Source organism: Leptonychotes weddellii, chromosome 4 (assembly GCF_054177405.1).
Source record: "Leptonychotes weddellii isolate Sample4059 chromosome 4, ASM5417740v2, whole genome shotgun sequence".
Lineage (NCBI taxonomy): Eukaryota > Metazoa > Chordata > Mammalia > Carnivora > Phocidae > Leptonychotes > Leptonychotes weddellii.
The window spans coordinates 29,648,473-29,673,409 of record NC_138372.1 but is presented as its reverse complement, the minus strand read 5'-3'; the positions used below and the strand labels follow the sequence as shown (position 1 = coordinate 29,673,409).

Here is a 24,937-nt window from a genome sequence, read left to right as displayed (position 1 = left end):
ACAAGGTAAATATGGATTATAAGGAGACCGTTCATTCCAGCTTGCCTGGGACAACCCTGATTTCGTCCTGTTGCTCCCCCATAATTATTAGTCATGCCTCTTTCACTCTCAAACGTGCCCCAGTTTGGATGATGCTATCTTATGTGGCCACCCTACTGACAGTAATATGAGAAATGAGATTCCTCGGCCTTCCGCACACTCAGCCTGCTTTGTGAGGCTGCCTTCTCTGCCTGAGTTAGAGGAAGACTTTGACTTGCTCAAAGAATAGCTTTTGCTGAGTTGTGACCTTCTGTTGACAGAAGTCAGTCACTGCCTTTGCTGGAGAGCTGTCATTTGAAGATGTCGGTGACTTCGTGCACCATTCACTGCCCCTGTCTGAAGTACCACATGAAAAAGTTCTTTGCAAGCAGGACTTTGCTTCCTGCAGAGAACTTAGATATGTCTTCCTCTCTGGCTATAAGGGCCTGGTGATGGACCCCATGTCCCTCTCCTTTTTGGTTGCCAGGAAAAGCTGGAGGAACCTGCCAGAATGATCCTCCCAGCTGTTTGGCAGAGTAGCCATGGCTATTGTTAGACTGTGAATTTGCACCAGGCTGGGGCGGTGGGTTTTAGCTTTTCCGTGAAACATGGGCTTGGGTTAGCAAGGGCGATAAAACCATGAATGGTGCCCCTCATGGATACCTTCAGAGCCCAGGGCCAGAGAAGGAATAATACTAACCTGAGAATAATCTATCCCTTGGAAAGCCCATCCCTCAATAACGCCCCAGTACCTCCTCCTACACCAGCTGTAGGACCAGCCCACATTTGTCCAGCGGTATCCATATCCATTATCATGTTGATCTCCATTGCAGCCCCAAGGCACAATTGAGGCAGGACTTAATGTTATCCCATTGTATAGATTGGGCAGTGGAGGCTTTGGGAGCTGAACCTGCCTCAGAGCGGAAGCGAGACCTTCCATCCCCAACTGCCCTGTAGTTCCCAGAGGCCTGCCCCCCCCCCCACTTCCTGCTCCTACCACCCCATATAGCCACAGTCCTCAGAACCACAGGTGGCATTCGGGTCACCCAACACCACTGTGAATGCGGGTGAGGGAGGTTCGAGCCGTGCTCAGGTGCATGGAGGCGGGGGCTGTGACCTCTGGTCAAGTGTCTCCCGTTAATCTTCTAGGGATATCACCGTGTCTCGCAGAGCCCGAGCTGCACGGGTCATGGACACGTTGCAGTAACTCTCTCTTCTCTTGTGTGTATGTGTGTATTCTGTGTGTGTGCTTTCATCACTAGAAGAGCGTGACTTCCCCTCTGTGGCTGCCGATCTCCAACACGGGACCCCAGGGGAGAAGGGGCCGGACGGAGCTGCCCGAGGCAGCCAGCGTGGCTTCCCCAGCGCCGGGACCAGGGATGAGTGGGCCGTGCCTGCAGATGTCTCTAGCCTCCGACCGTTCGCATAGCACACAGGGGACTTGTGGGTGGCCACTCGCCACTGCCAACTGAAACAGTATGATGGCGACATTGACATCCTTCATGACGTTTCTACGACAGACATTCAGGCAGAAAGTGCCGGCGCGTTTTCTGTCTTCAAAGTAGAGGGCCATGCCTCACCCATGTGAATAGTTTGGGCCCTGATGACCTGCTCTGAGTCCACTCGCAGCCAGTGACACTTGCAAAAAAAACTCCCAAAGCCCATCTTGGGTTTGGCTTCCGCAGCTCTTGACCAATGTGGCCAAAGCCAGACGCCTCCTTGGGACACTTGGATTATTCATAAATGCAGCCTGCCCCAACCCTCCCTGAATAGCATCTGAAGTCTCTGTGGGGGTCATGGATCCTGAACAAAGTGTCAAGGGCACCAAGAAGGCTGAGGGAAGTCCCCGGAAGCGGCTGACCAAAGGAGAGGCCGTGCAGGCCAGTGTTTCGTCCAGCGCCCCATACGCAGGCAGCAGCACGGCTGCCCCCCAAGAGGGCCCCCTCCAAGAGCTCCTAGCCCCGCAGCCCTTCCCAGGCCCCCCGTCGGTTCTTAGGGAGGGCTCTCAGGAGAAAACAGGCCAGCAGCAGAAGCCCCCCAAGAGGTCCTCCATTGACACCTCCATCCCCATCTCGCAGCTTCCGCAGCACCCTCTGACACCAGCATTCATGTCGCCTGGCAAACCGGAGCATCTCCTGGAGGGGTCCACGTGGCAGCTGGTCGACCCCATGAGACCTGGACCCTCAAGCTCCTTCGTGACCCCTGGGCTCCATCCGCCGAGCCAGCTCCTCTCTTCGCACGCTTCCATCATCCCCCCTGAGGACCTGCCGGGCCTCCCCAAAGTCTTTGTGCCCCGTCCCTCGCAGGTGTCCTTGAAGCCCCCAGAAGAGGCACACAAGAAGGAGAGGAAACCACAGAAGCCAGGCAAGTACATATGTCAGTACTGCAGCCGACCCTGCGCCAAGCCCAGCGTGCTCCAGAAACATATCCGCTCGCACACCGGCGAGAGACCCTACCCCTGCGGCCCCTGCGGCTTCTCGTTCAAGACCAAGAGCAACCTCTACAAGCACAGGAAGTCCCACGCCCACCGCATCAAAGCCGGCCTGGCCTCAGGAGTGGGCAGCGAGATGTACCCCCCGGGGCTGGAGATGGAGAGGATCCCGGGGGAGGAGTTCGAGGAGCCCACCGAGGGGGAAAGCACGGATTCGGAAGAGGAAACGGGCAGCGCGTCCGCCCACCCCGCGGAGCTCTCCCCCAGGCCCAAGCACCCCCTCCTGTCCAGCGGTTTGTACAGCTCCGGGAGCCAGGGCTCCAGCCACGAGCGCTGTTCCTTGTCCCAGTCCAGCTCGGCCCCATCGCTTGAGGACCCCGCTCCGTTCACGGAGCCCTCGTCGGAACATCCCCTGAGCCAGAAACCCGAAGACACCCACACGATAAAGCAGAAGCTGGCCCTCCGCTTGAGTGAGAGGAAGAAGGTGATGGATGAGCAGGCGTTTCTGAGCCCAGGCAGCAAAGGGAGTACAGAATCGGGGTATTTCTCCCGCTCCGAGAGCGCTGAGCAGCAGGTCAGCCCCCCCAACACCAACGCCAGGTCCTATGCCGAGATCATCTTGGGCAAGTGCGGGCGGATTGGGCAGCGGACCACCATGCTGACGGCCACCTCCACCCAGCCCCTCCTGCCCCTGTCCACCGAAGACAAGCCCAGCCTGGTGCCTTTGTCTGTGCCCCGGACGCAGGTCATCGAGCACATCACCAAGCTCATCACCATCAACGAGGCTGTGGTGGACACCAGCGAGATCGACAGCGTGAAGCCGAGGAGGAGCTCGCTGTCCAGGCGCAGCAGCATGGAGTCACCCAAATCTAGCCTCTACCGGGAGCCCCTGTCGGCCCACGGCGAGAAAACCACCAAGCCCGAACAATCACTGCTGAGCCTCCAGCACCCGCCCAGCACCACCCCCCCTGTGCCTCTGCTGAGAAGTCACTCAATGCCTTCTGCCACCTGCACCCTCAGTACCCCCCATCACACCTTCCGAGGTAGCTACTCCTTCGACGACCACATCACCGACTCGGAAGCCCTGAGCCGCAGCAGTCATGTGTTTACCTCCCACCCCCGGATGCTCAAGCGCCAGCCGGCCATCGAACTGCCTTTGGGAGGGGAGTACAGTTCGGAGGAGGCAGGGCCCAGTAGCAAAGACCCAGCCTCCAAACCCGCAGATGAGCCGGAAGCCAAGGAAAGCGAACTCACCAAAAAGACCAAGAAGGGTTTGAAAACGAAAGGGGTGATCTATGAATGTAACATATGTGGTGCTCGGTACAAGAAAAGGGACAACTACGAAGCCCACAGAAAGTACTACTGCTCGGAGCTTCAGATCTCGAAGCCCATCTCTGCAGGTGCTCACGCGTCCCCGGAAGCGGAAAAGAGTCAGGCTGAGCACGAGCCCTGGTCCCAGATGATGCATTACAAACTGGGGACCACCTTGGAGCTCACTCCGCTGAGGAAGAGGAGGAAAGAGAAGAGCCTTGGGGATGAGGAGGAGCCACCTGCCTTTGAGTCGACGAAAAGTCAGTTTGGTAGCCCCGGACCATCTGATGCTGCTCGGAACATTCCCCTGGAGTCCACCAAGTCACCAGCAGAGCCGAGTAAGTCAGTGCCCTCCCTGGAGGGACCCACGGGCTTCCAGCCAAGGACTCCCAAGCCAGGGTCTGGCCTAGAGTCAGGGAAGGAGAGGAGAACCATATCCAAAGAAATTTCTGTCATCCAGCACACCAGCTCCTTCGAGAAGTCCGACTCTCTGGAGCAGCCCAGTGGCTTGGAAGGGGAAGACAAGCCCCCAGCCCCGTTCTCCTCCCCTCCACCCACCCCTCACGGACGCTCAGCCCACTCCCTGCAGCCCAGGCTGGTCCGCCAGCCCAACATTCAGGTCCCTGAGATCCTGGTGACCGAGGAGCCCGACCGGCCAGACACGGAGCCCGAGCCGCCCCCTAAGGAACCCGAGAAGACAGAGGAATTCCAGTGGCCCCAGCGCAGCCAGACGCTTGCCCAGCTCCCAGCCGAGAAGCTGCCGCCCAAGAAGAAGAGGCTGCGCCTGGCAGAGATGGCCCAGTCGTCGGGGGAGTCCAGCTTTGAGTCCTCCGCACCCCTGTCTCGTAGTCCCAGCCAGGAGGGCAGTGTCTCCCTGAGCGGGTCCAGCCGTTCCGCCTCCTTCGAGAGGGATGACCACGGAAAAGCCGAGGCCCCTGGGCTCTCATCTGACACACGCCCCAAACCCTTGGGCACCCACATGCTGACTGTCCCCAGCCACCACCCGCACGCCCGAGAGATGCGGAGGTCAGCCTCAGAGCAAAGCCCCAACATTTCCCATTCGGCCCACATGACCGAGACACGCAGCAAATCATTCGACTACGGCAGCTTGTCCTTGACAGGCCCTTCTGTGCCGGCCCCGGCGGCCCCCGCGGTCCCCGCAGCCCCGGCGGCCCCGCCAGAGAGAAGGAAATGCTTTTTGGTGAGACAGGCCTCTCTGAGCAGGCCTCCAGACCCCGAGCCGGAGGTCGCCCCCAAGGCAAGACAGGAGAGCGAGGAACCAAAGCCCTCGTGCAGTAAGCCTTCCACCAAAAGCTCCTTGCCCCAGATTTCCCCAGCGGCCCCCTCGCACAGCGGGCCCCCAGGAGGCAAGGGCCAGGTGCAGGACAGACCCCCGCTGGGGTCCACTCCACCCTACACGGAAGCCCTGCAGGTGTTTCGCCACCCCATCGCCCAGCTCCCCCTGCATGAGAAGCCGTCCCTGCCCCCGCCCGTCTCCCTTTTCTCCTTCCAGCACCTCTTGCAGCATGAGCCAGGACAGTCCTCGGAATTCTTCCCCACCCAGGCCATGTCCAGCCTCCTCTCCACACCATACTCCATGCCCCCTCTTCCTCCCTCCTTATTTCAGGCCCCGCCGCTTCCTCTTCAACCTACGGTTCTGCACCCAGGCCAGCTCCCCCTCCCCCAGCTCCTGCCTCACCCAGCCAGCATCCCCTTCCGGCAGCCCCCTTCATTTCTCCCCGTGCCCTACCCGGCCTCGTCGGCACTCTCTTCTGGATTTTTCCTGCCTCTGCAATCTCAGTTCTCGCTTCCGCTCCCTGGGGATGTGGAAAGCCATCTGCCCCAGATCAAAACCAGCCTGGCCCCACTGGCAACAGGAAGCACTGGCCTCTCCCCCACCTCGGAGTACGGCAGTGATGTCCATCTGCCCCCCGGGGTCCCCCCAGCCAGCTGCTCAGCACCCACGTCAGCCCCTCCGCCGAGCCTACCTGCCTGTCCAGACACCATGGTGTCCCTTGTTGTGCCCGTCCGCATTCAGACCAACATGCCGTCCTACGGGAGCGCCATGTACACCACCCTCTCCCAGCTCCTGGTCACCCAGTCCCAAGGCGGCTCAGCAACTGTGACTCTTCCCAAGTGCGAGGAGCCCCCGTGCAAAGGGACGGCTGTGTGTGGGACAGGTGTGTACGAGGCCGGGCCTGGCTCGGCTGGCGGAAGTGAAGGGCAGAGCAGAAGCTTCCCGACTCCGTACTTGAGGGTCCCTGTGACGTTCCCAGAAAGAAAAGGCACTTCCCTGTCATCAGAGAGTGTCTTGGGCCTGGAGGGGAGTTCTTCAGCAGTGGGGGGGAGCAAACGCGTCCTTTCGCCAGCTGGCAGTCTGGAACTTACCATGGAAACCCAGCAGCAGAAAAGGGTGAAGGAAGAGGAGGCTTCCAAGGCAGATGAAACACTCGAGCTGGTAAAACCGTGCAGTGTGGTGCTGACCAGCACGGAGGACGGCAAGAGGCCAGAGAAATCCCACCTGGGCAGCCAGGGCCAGGGCAGGAGGGAGCTCGAAACAGTGTCTAGCCTCTCCTCAGATCCATCTGACCCAAAGGAAATGACTCCCCTTCCTCACGCCTCACTGCCCCACGCGACGGCCCCAGGCTCAGAGGTGTTGAAGGAATACGTCCAGCCGTCCGGGAAGCCTCACCGAAGAGGGCTGCCCCCACTGAGTGTGAAGAAAGAAGACTCCAAGGAACAGCCTGACCTCCCTCCACTGGCACCTTCCAGCTCGCTGCCTCTGTCAGAAACGTCCCCCAGGCCAGCCAAGTCACAAGAAGGTACGGACTCAAAGAAGGTACTGCAGTTCCCCAGCCTCCACACGACCACTAATGTCAGTTGGTGCTATTTAAACTACATTAAGCCAAATCACATCCAGCATGCAGATAGGCGGTCCTCTGTTTACGCTGGTTGGTGCATAAGTTTGTACAACCCCAACCTTCCAGGGGTTTCCACTAAAGCTGCTTTGTCCCTCCTGAGGTCTAAGCAGAAGGTGAGCAAAGAAACATACACCATGGCCACAGCTCCGCATCCTGAGACGGGAAGGCTTGTGCCATCCAGCTCCCGCAAGCCCCGCATGACAGAGGTAAGTCAGCCTTGCTTTTCTTCTCCCCTCTGAGTTTTAAAGCCCCTGCAGAGCTTTTAAGGCCACAGTCCCCTCAAGTTCTATTTGCATCACTAGGGCCGGATGTGTGGGCAGATGTCCCTCCCCTGTCAGCTGTGAGTGGCCACCTTATAAGAAAACGTACTTATTGGGTTTCTTTGTCAGCGTGTCCTTCACATCACCAGACTAGATACGTTTCAATAAAATAAGCTTTAAAGTCATCCTGCTTTCCCATTAGCTGCTATTGTAAAATCAAAGACACAGTCTGAGACAGGGGAGATAAAATTCTCCAAAAGACTGAGTTGGAAAACTTGGCTGATGGAAAGGCCTGCAGCAATTTCAAAACTTTATGCTACTCCACATATTCCTCCCTGGTCCTGTTAGCCTTTTCCTGCTTTTCTTATTCTCCACATCTGCTATTTCCATTCTCTGGTACCACGCAAAATCTCCCCACTCCCCGAGTTTCTAGAATTTGACACAAACAACTCCTGAAATACCCCTGCTTTCTCTCCATGAGCAGGATGTAGCCAACAGAGCTTGGCCGCAGGGTTCCTCGTGACCACTAGGGGGCAAGATCACTCACAGCCTGACCCATCTGTGTTGTGCGGTAGCTCCAGGCCCTGACTAAGGTCACGTGTACTCCTCCAGTGCCTCTGACCCGAGGCTGCTCCAGGAGCCAGAGAGCGAACTGACCCCTGCGAGTTCAGGGAGTTTGAAATTTGATAACTCCCCCTTTGCCTCAGATACACGACACCCCCATACCCTGATAAGTCCAGCCTCAGCATGCAGGCTGTGCGAAGGTATGCCGACTTGGTGTTTGTGGAATAACAGTTGGTCTTGTAGATTGAGTCGCCTCGGTGTGCCAGGCGCTGTGCCGAATCCAGTCGGTGCTTCTCTCTACCTGTGAGGCAGCAGGACCATCTCCCATCTCTAGATGAGGGACCCAAGGGTCAGAGGGTGAGAGATGTCAAGGTCACGTGGCAGGTATTTGGCACACCCAGAATTTGAACTTAGACCTCTCTGACTCTGGACAATCGATTTTTCTTCTTTCTCTCATTGGAGGAAAGAAAACCGTAAAAGTGACTGCAGATTTTAAAATGTTCATCAGTGTGTCTTCAGACCAGACACTTTGATCAAATCTGGCCTAAATCCACTAAACTAAATTCATATCACAGACACATGAACAAAACTGTGTTCGGGAACTCCTCCTATATTCATCTTCTCTTCTTTTATCACCCAGTGAATTCTGTGCACCGAATTTGTCCTTAGCTCAGCTGGGTATTCTTCACAGGATTGTTTCCGAGATTTATTCTCTGAATATCCTTGTCAGTCCACAGACATCCCTAGATGAGATTTCCACGTTTGCCATAAACATCATGACTGATTTCTCTCCAGCGTGTCTTCCTGGCCACAGCTACACCCAAGATTCTGTTGTAATTATATTCATACTTACAACTTCTCGTGCCCCTGCTGTGGGCCAAGTTGTGTAGAACTTTACTTGCAGCCTCACAACCACCTTGAAAGTTAGGGTACTGTATCAGCATTTTATGGATGAGAAGGCCAATTCACAGAGAAGTTAGGTAACCTGAATAGGGCCGCACAGTAAATGACAGAGCCCGGATTCAAAACTAGACCTCACTCCAAAGCCCTTTCCAATGATCTGGACTGCCTCTCTGTTTGAATGTGACTATACACTAAAAGTCCATGTAAGAAAAAGGAAGAGTTAATTTAGCTTAATTGAGTTTGGCCATCTTTTATTTAAAACAATGCTTTCATAAAATGAGCTGAAACCTGCAAATTTTTTCTTGGAATAAAACGCTAGATTCACTGGCGTGTTTCCTGCCAGAAGTGCACCCATATGGTGCGTTCGTATAGCTGCATGACCCACTGCTTCATGCCTTTCTACAATTACACACCTCTCTCTCTGGCCTCTGCTCACCTAGTTCCAGTGATGGGGAGCTCACCACCTCTTGGTACAACCCAACCCATCTTTGGACAGTGCTTTAAGAAAGTTCTTTACTGAGCTGATGTTTGTCATCTTGTAGCTTCCATCCTTTGTTGTTGCTCTGTAAAGGCCCTTTGGGCTATCTTACCATTTTAAAGATCTTCCAAACTATCTTCATGTAGGTCTAGGCCACCCTATCAGGTTTCAGTTGGGCCACAGGTATTTTTTTCCATATCTAAGCCCCGAAGAACCCACAGCTTAGTGACAAAAGTCACTTTGCAGCCACATTCCATTCCCCAGTTTCTCCTGCTTTTTTTTCTCTTGGGGGTCATTTTGACAACCACATATTGCAGACAGATTGCGAACAAGGACTCCAGTGCCACATTTCCCCAGTTGGAATCCCACTACCTCACTTACTAGCTTTGTGACCTTGGGCCAGTTACCTCTTCTGTCTGTGCCTTGGTTTCCTCATCTATAAACTAGAGATATTGAAAATACTCAGCTCATAGGGCTGTGGAGATAAGTGCGTTAAAATACACAAAGTGGAATAGTGCTTGGCACACCAGCGCTCAATAATCATGTTTACGATTTAAAGACAATCGTATTACTGTCTTTAAAAGCCAACATGGATTCCTTGTCCCCCTCTCAGTTCTAACAGTATTTCCTGATAGGATGGCACATTGTCACCCAAACCAGCCTCCAGCTTCGCACAGACATCACAGCTGGTTGTGAGAGAGAAGTCATCCATCGGCCTGTGGCAGGCCCCTTGGTCATTCCACGGATGGCCCAGATGGCAGGCCGAGATAGGAGTGAAAACAACATGCTCTGGAAATCCATGGGCACTGCCCAAAATCTGCTGCCTTCTGCCAAAGCAGCAGTCCGTAGCCTTGCTCGATTTCCACTCCTCATCTCCCATCCTGAAGAGACTGTTTGGGGGGTCCCTGAGTCATACACGTTGGCCCTGGCATGGATCTTTAAGACGATCTAAATCCCCTCGGAGGTGAACTAATCCCAGAAAGAGAAGTAATCTGCCTGAGGGTGGCTCCGCTTGCAGTGTGGCCTATATCGTACTAACACCCAGATCCCCTGACTTCCAACCAGCTTCCTGTCTGCTCAGGCCACGCGACCCTTACAGGGGCAGGCGGCACGGCTGACCCCGGAGCCTGTGGTTTAGATTGTCCGGGCACCAGGAGACATGGGTCCTTCTCCCAGGGGCTGGAAACATGACCTTAATTGACAGTGACGTGAAGTAGGAGAGTCTCACTCTGGGCACGGCTGGCCCCATCCCCCAGCCCAGCATCAACTGCTCCCTATTCAGGGGTGTGCCCACCCGGTGCTCCCATCAGGGGGTCTGGAGGACCTGTTTCCCTCCTGAGCCCGCTCTCACCGCTGAGGCCCGTAGCTCTGTGAAGAGAATGGGTTCCCTTAGACTACCGGCCAGAGCCTGCACACCGCCGCCCCCCCCCCCCGCCCCCAAGTGCATGCCCCTCATTGAGTGCACAAAGCCTTGCTCAGGGCCCTCAGGAGACCTGCACCCATGCCCTTAACTTGCAGGGTGACCTTGATTTTCTGATCTGTAAAAGAGAATTGGAGCAGCTAATCTCCGGGGTGGAGTCACCATCTCTCACGCACCTTCTCTGAGGCAGGCCCTGTTTTGGGTGCGGGTGTGACCGAGGACATCAGGATGAGGACCTGTCCCCAGAAGGTTCTAGACTAGTGTGAAAGGAAAAGCAAACACAGCTCCCGTGGGAAGGCCTGGTCTACCCTGGAGAAAGTCCTGGTGGGAGTCCCGGTTTTGACACCAACTAACCAGGTGGCCTTGAAGAAGGGAGTTCAGCTCTCTGCGATCCATGTCCTTCTTTCTGCCGGCTGGAGCTTCTAGCACGTCTTCACAGGGTGGAGGGAAGAGTGAGGGAGCCACACACAGTGAGGTGTAAGCATGCAGCGCCATCGACGGCCCTGTTCCAGTACTCCCAGTTAACGGCAGTGATTTTGTCATTCCTGCGGTGGGCCAGGTTCACCTCCCTTCGCTGGTTTCCCCGGAAGGCCAGAAAGATCTAGCTAGAGTGCAGAAGGAAGAAGAGAAGCGAGGGAAGCCGGAGGAGGACGCTCCTGCCTCCAAAAGAGGGGAGCCAGCGAGGATCAAAATCTTCGAAGGAGGGTAAGAATCACGTTCGGTTTGCAATGTTTGGTTCTTCCTGTGGAGGAAGAGGTGGTACCGTCTGTGGTGAGAGGCGGTGAGCGTCTCCCCGGGACGGGCTGTGCCCACAGGCGCTTTCCAGCAGAGGCCACCTTCGTGGGACTCGCAGGCCGCCTCTGTTTCAGAACACCGGGCTCCCTGGCGGGGGATGGGAGCTGGCTGCGTGCTGAGGACTGGAGCAGTCTGGGTCTTTCTCCAGCTGGCTTTCTAGTCGCTGCACTGGAGCTGATAGCGTGCTTCCTAAGTCCTGCCCGGACTGCCATTTACCTTGGTGTGTGTTCCCCAAAAGTCACCTCTGTCCTGCGCAAGCAGCCACCTTGGCATGCCTGGTGTCCCACAGGGGACTCGGGCTCTGCCCACAGGCTGTTCGCGGGGCTGATGATGAAGGCACTGCTCACTCTGGCTGTCTACACCGGTCTCCGTTCGGGGTCCAGGACTCAGTGGTTGGTAAATATTTGGAATATCATTGCTGGGTTTTTTTTTACTGTTGGTGCTTATCTTTGGAAACCCAATGATCTAAACATCTCACAACTCACACTGTGGGGCCCTCTGGGCTTCAGAAGGGTGCCTTGTTGCGGACTTGCTTCGTGGAAGTTTTGTGCAAGCTGTGTTCTATGTGACCACGTGTTTGCTCCCTGGGGTGTGGTGTCTGTCTCAGGGTCCTGTGTCTGTGTCCCCAGTGTGATCAATGCAGCCCTCGTCCCACCCAGTCCCAAGGGACGATAGCATGAGGGAACACCTACCTCCCAAGGAGGAGAGTCCTCATGAGCACGAGCGCCAGCCAACATGGGGCCTGCCAGCCTCCAGAGCCTGCGAGTGCCTAACTCACAAGGTCAAAGTGGGAGGTGCCGGATCCCTCTGTTGGTTTGGGACAGCGGAGACGGCCAAGCTCCCCAGGGCCACCGGAAGGCATCTTCTGGTATCAGTGAGGAGCAGGGACTATCAGGAGAGGGGGTGTTTGGAAACAAAACTTGGGGAGTTGGGTTGTCACAGTGACATGGAGGGGCTCAAGGATGGCAAAAAATAAAATAAAATAAAAATGCAGTGGTAGGGATACCACCCTCCAGGGGAGAAACATCCTGGGTAGAGTTCCAGTAGCAGCTCCATTTGGGAAACACTGGACCTAAGGTTTTTCAAAATACTAACCCTCTTTCCGACGGAGGACACACCACTTTTGTCCCTGCTATTTGAATAGAGCGCCCTCTGGTGTCTCTATGTCTCATACCACTGGGTACTGAAGAGGCCCCCCAAGACTTCCTTCATCTGAGGTCTGGTCACAATGACTTGCCTTCTCGCCTCTGGCTTCAAGAACCATCTGTGAGGCCCTGAGGGGCTCCTGAGGGATAGCTGGCGTGCACGAAGAGGTTGGCTTCTTTCTGGAGAAGAGCTGCCTCCAGACAGGAGGTGGGGTCCCCGAGGCAGCTCCCCGCTGCTCTCATTTCCCTGGGAAGCCTGAGCCCAGGAAGCACAGCTGGCAGGACCTCCCCTATCCCAGTTACTTCACAGCTCCAGCTCCCTGCTGGAGTCTCCGCCACAGGGTCTGCCTTCAGCAGAAACGTGAGAGGCTACGCCTGAGTCCCCTTCTCTTGCTACAGCCTGGGCCTTGGGGCCCCCTCCCCCACTGCCCATCCAGGTTGTCACTTAGTCCCACCTGCTCTGTTCTAGAATCTCCCTCTCTTTCCAGGCCCATCCTCCCTGCCCCTCCCACTCACCTCTCTCCCGCTCAGACGAGCCCTCGTGTCTCCAGGTCGGTTTCCTCATCTGTAAGAGGGGAAACGACATGCCTTGTGGGTTGGCAGGAGATCCTGTCTTCCCCCACATAAGGGTCGTGGTTCATGATGCCGACAAATGGGCATCAGAGCATTTTATCTCGGCTGGAGCCACCCACCTTGTGTGTCCCCCTCCGGGATGATCTGACTGTTCGTCAGGCCCCCCTCATGCACTCAGCTCGCCACGTCCAGTTGGAGCAGTTTGGGGTCATGTAGCGTCACCCGTCAGATTCTCTTCTCCTGCAGCCCAGCTGTCTCATCGAGGCCCCTGCTGCGCCTCCCACCCCCCGCTTCTGGCGACCGCTCTATATTCATGGTTCTCTGGGGGCTGCCATCCGCCCCCAGGAATGTTTGGAAATTTGGGGGAACATGTTCTAGGCTGCCATGTAACTGGGGACACCTCCAGCATTTCATGGATGGGGCCAAGGATGTGACCATCTGTTCAACCAGCCACGAGACCCCTTGTCCCCCTCAAACTGCCGAAGGTGTCCCCCACCCAGAAACTGACTATATCCTTCATGCACACCCCTCTGAGGCCACCACAGTTTTGTCTTAGACTCGTTTCTTTCTTTTTTTCTTTCTTTTTCTTCTTTTTAACACAGCAAGTGTTGCTATCACTCTGGGACCTCTTTGACAAGGGTCTGCGGTGGGCTTCTGTTCCTAGGAGTCACTAAGAGATCTAGGGTGACGGAGACTGAGAGAGGAAGATGAGAAATAGTCCGTTGTGCACTGGCCCTTACAGCTTTCCCCCAGAAGTTTCTGTTCCCGTGGCTTGGCCAGGGCGAGCCCCCCATGGCCTTACCTGCCTCAATGAGAGCGGAGGAGGGCACTCCCGTGCACATGGGGGGCAAGAGATATTCGGTCGATAGCACTGACTACTCCAGTGTGTCTCACATCCGTCTGCAACTTGTTGTTTTTACTCAACAGTGTTGTTGAGATGTATCCTTGTTGATTCACGTAGATCAAACTCATAGCCAAAAGTCGAGAAGCCAGACACAAAGAGTAGATGCCGTGAGCCCCACGCTCATGAGTCTTTTTATCACTAGTCAACCTACTCACTAGTCTCCCTGTCTTTCGTCTTGACCTCCAACCCAGCTATCGATCAATTAACCAATCCATCAAGGAGGAGCCATTTATTCAATGCCTTCAATGCCCGAAGATGCCAAAAGCCAAGGGGGTAAACCATGGTTCTGCCCTCAAAGTGCTTGGAGACTGGTTCAGGTGGAAGCAAAGGCCCGGTGCTGAGGTGTGGACTGCTAGTGTTGAGATGCTCCCAGCAGGCGGGGACCTCTGGGGCTGGACAGCCAGAAGGAGCCCCCTGGACATGGTGGGGCTAGGCCTGGAAAGGTGGGTGAGACTGGGACAGGCGGAGAGGGAAGGTAGCTCGGTCAGCAGTCTGGGTGAAATGGTGACTCATGTACCTGGTCAGTCGAATTGATTTCTTTTGACCCTGAGTGTTCTCCCTTGTCAGCATCATCTATCTCCTCTTCAAACCTTGTCACTGCGCCAGCAACTCTAAATCTGGGTCTCCAGATAGAGCCTCACCCCTGAACTATATACTCTTGCTTCTGATGCCTCCTGGGCCCCTCGGTTTCAACGTGTGCTAACCAAGCCACCAACAGAAATCTTCTTCTGCATCCAGATCTCAGATGATGTACCCAGACCTTCACACTCGAAACCTTAGTATCATCTTGGGCGCCTTTTCCCCTGATCCCCCTGCCACTTCCAATTAGTCCCCCAATTCTGGTGTCCACACAAAGTGGTTCATGACTCAGCTGTGGTCTCTGGTCTCCCTCTCCCCAGGCTCCCATGTTGGTGACGTTGAGTGTCTTTGATCATGGTTCTGCCTGTGTCACACTTTGGCCCCAGGGCCTTCTATGGCGGCCTTATCTACAGAACCCAGTTAAAACTCCACCTGATCTTCCGGGACCCACAGTCTGACCTGCCCCTGTTGTACTTCTGCCTCTGGGCCTGCTGAGCTCTGTCCACTGCCAAGTCCTATCCAGCCTTCAGAGTACTCAACCCTCTCTTTTAACTAACGTCCTGGGTCCCTCCACACTCCCTGGTTCTTTGTGTTACTTCTGGAATAACCATGGCACTGAAATGCGTTCCAGGGCCCCTCTTGACTTGGGTCCTAGGGCCTTGCTTTGTACACACTATGCATCGGTTCCTATTTATTGCATTGATTTCCTGGCATACAGGCGCACCCCCCCCCCCGTCCGCTTTGCTCCCCACCACTTCCACACCCAAACAAAGCCTGCATTTTCCAGACAGCCTCTGGGAGTGCCCATCAGGAATGTGTTGCTCTCTCACCCAGCACCTATGCATTCGCCTTGGTTAGAAGGGCTCCTTTGTTAGGGAATGTTGTTTTCACTCATACAAAGTTATATTGTTCATTGAGGGTAATGCCTATATTGTCCTAACTCAAGTTCACTTGTTGCAAGGAAAGCTGGGAGCTTAGCTCCAAGGGCTGGTGTGGAAGGAGAGACTGGGATCAGTAAGAACTACTGGGCTGCTGACAGTGGTCATCCGAACTTTGACGGATGGGGAGGTTGGTGCTTCAATCTGAAGGGAATGATGAATCGGACAGTAAGAGCTGGAGAGGCCAGGCCCCGCTAGGGTGGGGCTCTTCAGAAAGGTGACCATGGGCAGGGAGTAAGGGATGGAGGGGGGAGCAGTGTTTAGAGAGGTGGCCCAGCCTCAACTCAGAACTGGAATCCAGGGCAAGGAACCGAAGCCCTGCTGTGCAGAGGCCAGTGAGGATGGGTAAGGTGACTCATGGGCACGGGGTTGCCCAGGGCTGCCCCTGGCCCTTCAGGCCTTTAGCAGGACTCCATCCCAGGCTCTGCCAACTGCAGTATTCAGCGGCTGAGCTGAAAGAAGAGCAGCTGGGCTCCTGTCAGAGGGTGCTGGGTCCCATCTCTTCTCGCCTACCCCAATTTACCCCAACACATCCCTTCAGCCATTGCCCCTCTCCTGGCCCATTCAATTCAGCGTGTCCAAACATAAATTTTCCCACCTTAAAAACACTCCTTTGACTAAAGGGCCTGTATCACCAGATTTTTCTGCTGCCCTTTAAAGAAAAACTCCAGAAGGAGTTAACCATACTTGCTCACCTCCATATCTTTCCTCCCTTGCTCTCTCAGTCCATTCCAGGTGGGCCTTTGGGCTCATCACACCTCAGAACTCCTCTTATCAAGGTCAACAGCACCCTCCACCCTATAGAATTCTGTTCTCCCCTGACCAGCCAGCAGCATTTAACATAGTTGATCCCTTCTCCTTCCCCCTTCCTTGAAACCCTTTGTCCATTGGTTTCCAGGGCGCCATCTTTCTTGATCCTCTTCCTTTGCCAGTGGCACTTTCTTATCATCTTTGGTGATTTCCCATCATCTCCTGATTTCTAAACATTAGGGTTCCTAGGGCTCGGTCTCCAGTATTTCCCTTTTCTCTAAAATCCCAAGGTGACTATCTATACTGTCTGCGGGCTGATGACTCCCAGACTTGTATGTCCAGCTGGACTTCTCCCCAGGGCTTCATGTCAGGTCTCCAGCCATCTGTGTAACGTCCACTGGTGTGTTCAGTGAACTCATCCTTAGAACAACACACACACGTGCTGAGAACCACAGTGACTCATCAGGTTCTTGGTACAGTTGTTAAAGAATTTATTTTAAAAGTTGACTTAATTCGGGGCGCCTGGGTGGCTCAGTTGGTTAAGCGACTGCTTTCAGCTCAGGTCATGATCCTGGAGTCCCGGGATCGAGTCCCGCATCGGGCTCCCAGCTCGGCAGGGAGCCTGCTTCTCCCTCTGACCCTCCCCCCTCTCATGTGCTCTCTCTCTCATTCTCTCTGTCTCAAATAAATAAATAAAATCTAAAAAAAAAAAAAAAAAGTTGACTTAATTCAATATGGCTCCATTAGAGAGAGTTATATTTTTAAGAGATGTACTGTTCTATCTCATGTATTTTCATTTCTCCTAGCTGAATTTATTTTATTCAAGCCTAAGAGCTCATGCGGTATACCCAACGCACATTTTATGGTGCCCCCATATTTTTTAAAGTGTGTGTGTGTGTTTATGAAATAGTCGCTTGAAGAGAATAGTTTTCATCTTAAAAAATTTAAAGGTTATTTTCTTAATAATTTTTCAGAATCCCATTTCTTCTTGGACTTTGAGGCCTACAAGTTTATCATTATTTTTCTTCCCGAATTTCCGAATTTCTACTTTGCCTGGCCCCATCTCCCTGTGAACTCTAGATTAAGGATGATGTTGAATTATGTCTTTGGTTATTTGTTATCTCTGTAATATGTCTTGAACACATTGATGAAATTGTGAATCAAATAAATAGTGCTAAGTTGGAGCTTTGGGGATAGGTGTAAGCAATAAACTCATCAGGTAAACCACTCTGAACATCCACACTGGTACAAAACTTGCATATTGCTCAAGAGTCGATAATGTACACGTTGTACTGTGTAACGTAGAAGAAACTGTGTCTATCACCACACACTCGCTGAACGTCCTTTTGAAAGTCTTGTAAGTGGCCAGAGGTAAAAGGAGTATCTTTTGAAAGAGAGAAGTAAACTCACTTGTTCATATTCTGCACAGCCAACTTTATTTTTCCAGATGTTCAGGCCCCAGACTGCTCTGTCTCGTGTCCATTAGCAAATCTTGTCAACTCAACCCTTGAAACCAGATCCAGAATCTGCCCATTTGTTTCTTACCTCCCGGATCAAGCCACTGCCATCTCTCACAGTGTCCTCCTATAATCTCCTGCATCCCCCCCTTTCCCACCACAGTGTATTCTCAACCCAGCGACCACAGGGATCCTGTTTAAAGTCAACAGACCTTGTTACTGCTGTCCTGCACCCTCCACAGCCCCCGAGGGTCCTATGTGTGCTGGCCTCAGCTTCTCCCTGGTGCACTGGCTGCCACTCTACCCCTGCTCCCTGTGCTCCAGCCAGTGGCCTCTTTGTTCTTTGTCAGACATGCTTCTGCCTCAGGGCCTTTGCACTTGCTGTGCCCGCTGCCTGGAACACTTTCCCCAGGAATCCCATGGCTCCCTCACTTCTTTTAGTTACCCTTCATTGAAGCCTTCTCAGACTACTCTCTTGTGCCCTTCTCTGCCATTTCCTCTTCCCCTTCCCTGTGTTTTTTTTTTTCCATGTGTCTACTAGTTTGTTTCTATTTCCTCCACCAGAATGTAAGCTCTGTGAGAAGGCAGGAATTGTATTTGGTCATTGTGGTATCCCTGATGCTGAGAAAAGTGCCTGGCACATAGGCAGTACTAAAGGATGTTTATTAAATGAAGGGATCTTCCTCCAGCATGGTCAGGAGACTGTAGGTGAGGGGCAGGTCCCTGGACTCAGCAGCTCTTAGAATCTGTGAGCAGGATCAAGGCTCTGGGTCTCAGGAAGGAGCAAGGACAAGAGTCAGCGCTGAACCAGGCTGGGCACCTGGAATTAGGCCTGGTCTGGGGAAGGTAAAGTCAGATGGTCTCAGTGATGACGCCAGTGTCTGGGGTTGGCAGCCAAGGTCGTTTGCATGCTGACCTCTCCTGCAAGTGTTAAAGGTCAAAATGAAACATGTGATGCCAAAAAAGGGCTGGCTCGTGGGCTGCCAGTTCCCAGGCTGAGCAGATCCCTTGTGTTCTGGCGGCCAGAGAGAAGTGGCTCCAGATGCCTGGCTCTGGATGTGGGGCCCTGTCTTCTTCCTGAGAGGGCCCCAGCGCCCTGATCTCTCCTTAGTTCTCAGACTTCTTCCTGGAAGTGTGGACGTGTAGCTCTGAGTGTGGCCCCAGTGGGCTGGGGAGTGAATGGTCCAGCCCCATCACACGTGCCCACACTGGGTTTTGTTCTCCTTTTCCTCCTCCCCAAATCCTGTTGCTCCATCTCTCCTGGGAGGGGTGGGAGTGGAGCACGGAAGGGCAGGATACAGCAGAGTCCACGTGAGACATCAGTGGCTGAGATGGGGATGTAGCTATAGGACTTCCAGTGAATCAAGTATGGGAGGGTGAGAAAGAGAAGCTTGGAATTAAGACGACTGCCCCACTTCCGGTTCAAGTGACAGTGGGTGGATGGTGATGTCACTTACTGAGATGCACAGGGAGGGGAGAAAAGAATGAGAAAGAGGTTTGGGGAAGGGGAGATCCAGACTTGGTGGACATGTTAATTTTGAGATGCCAGTCGTGACAGGTGACAGGTGAGCCTGGCATTCAGAGGTCAGGCCTGAGCTGGAAATACACACTGGGATATGTGTTTGTCAATGCACGGATGCTACTTAGGGGATGGGTCTGGAGAGGGTCACCTGAGGAGACAGAATGAGAGAAAGGGAAAGGACATCCGGGACCCAGCCCGGGATCTACCAGCAGTTAGAGGCCAGTAGAGACAAAGCTGCAAAGAGTTTGAGAAGGAAAAGCCAGAGGACTAGGACGACACCCAGCAAAGCGAGAAGTCCTAGAAGCCAAGAGCAGAGGGTGTTCAGGGAGGAAGTGGTCAGCTGTGCTGAGTGCTGCTCAGAGGCCCAGGAAAGTGAGGGACAGGCAGAGTCCATGGGATGTGGCCACAAGGGGGATCACTGGTGGCCTGGATGGGAGCTGTTTGTGTCAAGGCGGAATTCCAATGCATGCGCTGAGATGAGGAGTGGAGGCATCAGAGGTAGGTAAACCTCCATCCAAGAGGCTGGCTGAGGAGGGAAGTGGAGAAACGGTGGAATGGAGAGAGTAGAAGGTTTAAACTGAGGGATCCTGGGGCTGTTAGGCATGGCTTCTAGCAAGGGGCAGAGTGCAGGAGCAGGGCACTGGAGAAGGTTCAAGGGGGCGGGGCCACAGCCCTGTTGAGAAGGGGCCACTTCCTCTGGAGCAGCAGGAGGAAAGATGCTGGCTACCAGGCGAGCAGGTTGATGGTTTGGACTGGGAAGCAGGGAGGGTTCTCTCAGACCCAATCCAGGCTCTGGGTCTTGGCCAACAGTAGATTTGTGAATGGCTATTTTGAAAACAAGGGCAGGAAATTTCTGTCCCCAGGAAACCACTTAAGATTCTTGGGAAGGTTCTTCCTTTGTGAAGATTATCCCCTCAAATAAGAATATAGGCACACCTCGTTTTACTGGGCTTCACTTTATTGCACTTTGCAGATCATGGCTTGTTGATAAATGAGAGGTTTGAGACTTGAGTGGAGGAAGTAGCCACAGATGGGGTGGAAAGAGCAAGAGAACTAGGATTCCAAGTGGAGCTTGAAGATGTGATTGAAATGCTGCCATCTCATGATCGAACCCGAATGGATGAGGAGTTGCTGCTTTGGATGAACAAAGAACGTGGTTTCTTGAGATCGAATCTCCTGCTCGTGAAGATGCTGTGAAGACTGTGGAAATGACAACAAAGGACACACTGAGTTGATGAAGCCGTGGCAGAGTCTGAGAGGGTTGACTCCAATTTTGGAAGAAGGTCTGCTGTGGGTGAAACGTTATCAAACAGCGTTACATGCTGCAGGGAAATCGTTCGTGAAAGGAAGAGTCAAACTTCATGATTGTCTTATTTTAAGAAATCACCACAGCCACCCCGGCCTTCAGCACCCACACCCTGACCAGTCAGTGGCCACCAGCACTGAGGCAAGACCCTCCACCAGCAAAAAGACTGTGACTCGCTGAAAGCTCAGATGATGGTTAGCGTTTCCTTAGCAACGAAATATTTTTAAATTAAGAGTATGTGCACCTTTTAGACATAATGCTATTACACATTTACTAGACTACATACAGCATCCGGTAAACACAACTCTTGTATTCACTGGGAAACCAAAAACATTCATCTGTCTTGCTTTATGGCGGGGTCTGGAAGTCAACCTGCAGTATGTCTGACGCGTGTCCGGATCGGATGTTAGTCTAGTGAGGTCGACTCAAAGTACTGGCCTGGCATCCTCCTCCTGAGGACTCGAAGGACTTCCCAGGGAATGCTCACTCCAGGCATTAGAGAGAGCTGATTAGGTCACTACGAAACCCAAGTCACGGACAATAAAAAAAAGACAGCATGAAAGCAAAATGGAAACGAGAAAAGACATATTGATCATAGGGCAGACTGAGTGTCTGTGTGGGCTGGGGCCAGAGTCCCCGGAGCCCTGAGGACTGTCAGAGAAAACCTAAATGCATCCTATTAAAATTTAAAGGAGAATCCTATTTCTCAAGCGGACGATGCCCCCTGAGTTCCAGTAGGGGATCTAAGGCGGCCCGGGGCTCAGCCGGAGGGGGAGGGAGTGCAGGAAGTGGGGTCCTCACCCCAACCCACTGTGGCTCTTGAGAGCTGAGGACACGGCATCCGCTAGGCTTGGATGGTGTGTGACTGAGTCCTGGCCTCTCCCGTCCCGGGGAATCCGGCCCAGGGCCTAGGAGGAAGCTGCCTTCTCCCTGTCTCTCCTTCGGGAACAGTGGCCTCTTAGGGACACAGTGACATGCACACACTCTCATTCTTTCTGGTTTTAATTTTATTGAAGTTGCACAGGCACAGAGTTTAAAGAACGAATTATTTCCATACATTTTGTTTCTTTGTTTACCCTTCTGTCTCTAACAAATGGGCCTGGGCTGCTACCACGGTAGCATTTCGGCATAACTAGCGAGCCAAGAGCCTCTCCACGTGCCCCCCGGGCCCCCCGTTTCCCCGGCCTCTCATGAGAGTGGCACACACATAATTCACAGCCAAGTCACATAATGACCCGTGGTTCCTTTTTCTTTCCTGTACAACTTTTCTATTTTCTCTGTGGATAAAAGTGGGTGTGCGCGTTCACTTATTTTTCCATATATTTATTACTAATTCAACCCTCAAATTCTCACCTCACCGAAACCCCTTCCAGACATTTGGCTGCACGGGCCACTGTGTAAACTCCATGGTGCTGACACAGGCCCTCCCGTATCGCCCAGCGGCTCCCTCTGCCCGGTACCAGCTGCCACCCCGGGGTCTCCCTTCACCCCCGACGCCCAGAGAATCTCTTCCTCCTGTATCGGATCTCCTCTCTCTGCAAACTTACGTCTTCCTTTTCCTCACCTGCCTCCTCATTTTCACAGAGACCATCCTTCAGTAGGGTCTTCTGGAGAAAGGGTCTCTGACGGGTGAGGGTTTTTGGGCACTTGACATGACTGAAGATGTTGGAATGTCTTTATTCTGTTTCTCGGTTGCTCGAAGTGTAGAATTCCAGGCTGGAAATCACATTCCTTCAGAGTGCTAAAGGTGTTGCTGCCTTGTCCTTGAGCCTCCGGTTGCTGTCAAGAGCTCCAAATCCGTTCTGGTTCCTGTTCCTTCCATTCTCCGCGACTGTCTCTGGATCTTCCCTTCACGCTCAGTGTCACAGGCGTGGCTGCTGGTGCGGTCTCTCTGAGGCGGTGTCTCTTCCAGTCTGACAGCTCAGGAACTTGAGCTTCACAAAATGGTCCTGCATTGCTTCCTTGATGACTTCTCTCCCCTCTCTCTGGATGTCCTGGGATTCAGGGCTTGGACCTCTTGGCTTGTTTCTCCGATTGTCGTACCTCTCTGTCAGATTTCCCATCTCTTTGTATTTTTGCGCTACTTTCTGGGTACTTCTCTCCATTTTGTCTTCCAGCCATTTTGTTCTTTTCTGCTATTGCATCTTTAACTTTCAAGAGTTCCTTTCTTTCCCTGGATGTTTCTCTTTAATAGTATCCTATTCTTATTTGATGGATCCCAGTACCTTCTCTTATCTCTCAGAGGCTGTTAATGTTAGTCGCTTTTGGTTTTAGTTTTCTTTTCTACCTGGTTTCTGTCCCCCTCAGGTTCCCTTTGATCCATGTGTTTGTCCCTTTTCTCAGTTGTCTGGTGACCTCTGGTGTCTTCGCTTGTTTAAGAATAGGAGGCTCACAGGTGACCGGCAGCTCCAGGTGTGAGAGAGGCTCATCGACGGCACGTGTCCTGGTAGCTGCCCATCCAGGCCCTTCCTCTGGGGTCACTGCAGTGACAGTGCCTTTAGGTCTTTCTGCTTGGCCAGAACCCCCGTGAAGGCTCCAGTTTCCTGAGTGAAGGGTGTAGAGTTTCTATTTTGGGAGCCACAGAAAGGGAAAAGGTGGGAGGTGGAGGGGAGAGGAGCCCTGGTACCCAGTTACGCATCCACTTCATCCCCTCATCCCCTCATCCCGTCTGCCTGCCCTCAGCTCGCCTGATGCCCTCCTCAAAGGCCTCCCATTCCATCCTTGGCAGAGAAACTTCCAGACTTTCTCTGGGGTGGAGGAGGGGTGGTCTCCTGGCTGCTGAAGTTGAGGAAGGGATAGGGGTATAAAAGCAGTCATCCTGAGGGGCATTTGGCTGGCTCAGTTGGTGGAACGTGTGGCTCTTGATCTCAGGCTGTTGAGTTCAAACCCCATGTTGGATGTAGAGATTACCTTAAAAAATTAAAAATAAGGGCACCTGGGTGGCTCAGTTGGTTAAGAGTCTGCCTTCAGCTCAGGTCATGATCTCAGCTCCCTGCTCAGTGGGGAGTCTGCTTCTCCCTCTCCCTCTGCCTCTCACCCCTGCTTGTACTCTCTCTCTCTCTCAAATAAATAAATAAAATCTTTTAAAAAATTAAAAATAAATAAAAATAAAAGCAGTCACCCTGGGGCACTTGGCTCTTGATCTCGGGTTTGTGAGTATGAGTCCCATGTTTGGGGTAGAGTTTACTTAAAAATCAGTCAATCACCAGCTCCTGTCACTCTTCATCCCTCTCCCTGCTCTAAAAAATAAAAATAAATGAGTAAATAAGTAAATAAAAGCAGTCCTCCTTCTCTTGGTTCCCCCCACCCTTGTCTCCAGAGTCCTTGAGGTAGCCTGTGGTCTAAGTCGGGATGGTTCCCACACTCGCTACTGTCAATGCAGGATCCCATTTTCTTGAGTCTGCAAAGTCTTTTCCGCCCATTCATTTCTTTGCAGCTTCTGCAAGTTTATTGCCAGTGTCCTCCCCAGCCTTTCTCTTCTTTGTAAGTGTATGATGCCAAAGGAAAAGAAAAGAAGAGAAAAGGGGGAAAGAGAGAGAGAGGGCAGAGAGGGGGTGGGGAGAGGTGAGGAGGCAGAAAAGCAGAGAGAGAAGAAAGAATGCTTTCTGCACCATCTTTAATAACAGACTACTAGTAGGGTTGTTTTTAAATATGTTTTAGCCATGGAATTCATTCTTCTGAAGAACCCCAGGGAAAGCCACCCTGTCAGGCTCCCCCGTAGGCCCTGGGAGCCCCTATGGCGCCTCCCGAAACTTCTAGGAGTCAGAGGAGTACAGGGCAAAGTGCCAGTTCCAGAAAATCTAGGAAGTCTTTGGGCTCTGGACCGAGAGAAAATCAGATTCCAGCCCCACCTCTGACAATTACTGGCCAGTCCCTAAAAATAGGGTCAGTAGTATCCACTTCACAGGCTGCTTGTGGGAAATGAATGGCAAGATAGCGCGGGCCGCTGACACTGGCCTGGCGAGCAGGAAGTGCTCAACAAAGGTGCCACTTCCTTCCTTGCTTCCTTCCTTCTGCATTGTTCTCTCCTTCCTCCCATCTTCCTCTCTTCCTTCCCACCTTCCTCCCCCAGCGCGACTCTCATCTTCTCCGGGCTGAGGTGCTCCTTCTGCCCAGTCAGTAGAGCCACTGAGGGCTGTATGCCAGGGTGTCTTTGTGGGCCCGGCTGCGGGTGGACCGCACGTCAGAAGGGAGAGAGTTGGAGGTCAGCTCCAGGTCCGTGACTGGTTGATCCTGGGACAGTAAAAAGGAAAAAAAAGAAAAAAAGGCACATGGGCTGTGGGGCAGATGGAATGTATGACACTGGTGTTGAGCGGGGGTCCACCTGGATTTTATTAGCTGCAAATCACAGGAAACTTTGGCCTTTTCCACCTTCGGGTGTTGTTTGAAATGAGGCCCCCTATAGGGAAGGAGGTAACATGGTGTGAGCCCAGCCATGGCAAGTTTGGGTAAGTCTGTCCCCTCTCTGGATCTCAGCTTCCTCCTTGGTAATTGGAGGATGTGAGAGAGGGCTTGAGTCTTAGAGTCGGGGCTGGGGTCTGAGCGCTGACTGCTGGCGCTGGCGCTGAGATTCTGGATGGTGCCTTTGCTCTTTATGAACCTCAGTCTTATCCGTAGAACGAATGATTGCCACCTGGCCTGGGTGAAGGCTCTCTGGCTATC

At 53.3% G+C, this 24,937-nt stretch overlaps 1 protein-coding gene across 7 annotated transcripts in view; it reads left to right on the top strand.

Moving 5' to 3' along the window:
* Positions 1-24,937, top strand: part of HIVEP3 (HIVEP zinc finger 3) — a 435,370-nt gene that overhangs the window by 375,115 nt on the left and 35,318 nt on the right. For 6 of the 7 annotated variants that reach the window (XM_081818222.1, XM_081818227.1, XM_081818221.1 and 3 more), the window contains 2 exons: positions 1,281-6,887; positions 10,866-11,011. In XM_081818222.1, the coding sequence (XP_081674348.1) occupies positions 1,815-6,887; positions 10,866-11,011 (5,219 nt within the window). In that variant the 5' untranslated portion in view covers positions 1,281-1,814. The remainder of the gene's footprint in view (positions 1-1,280; positions 6,888-10,865; positions 11,012-24,937) is intronic. The other variant, XM_081818226.1, reaches the window with a different exon arrangement.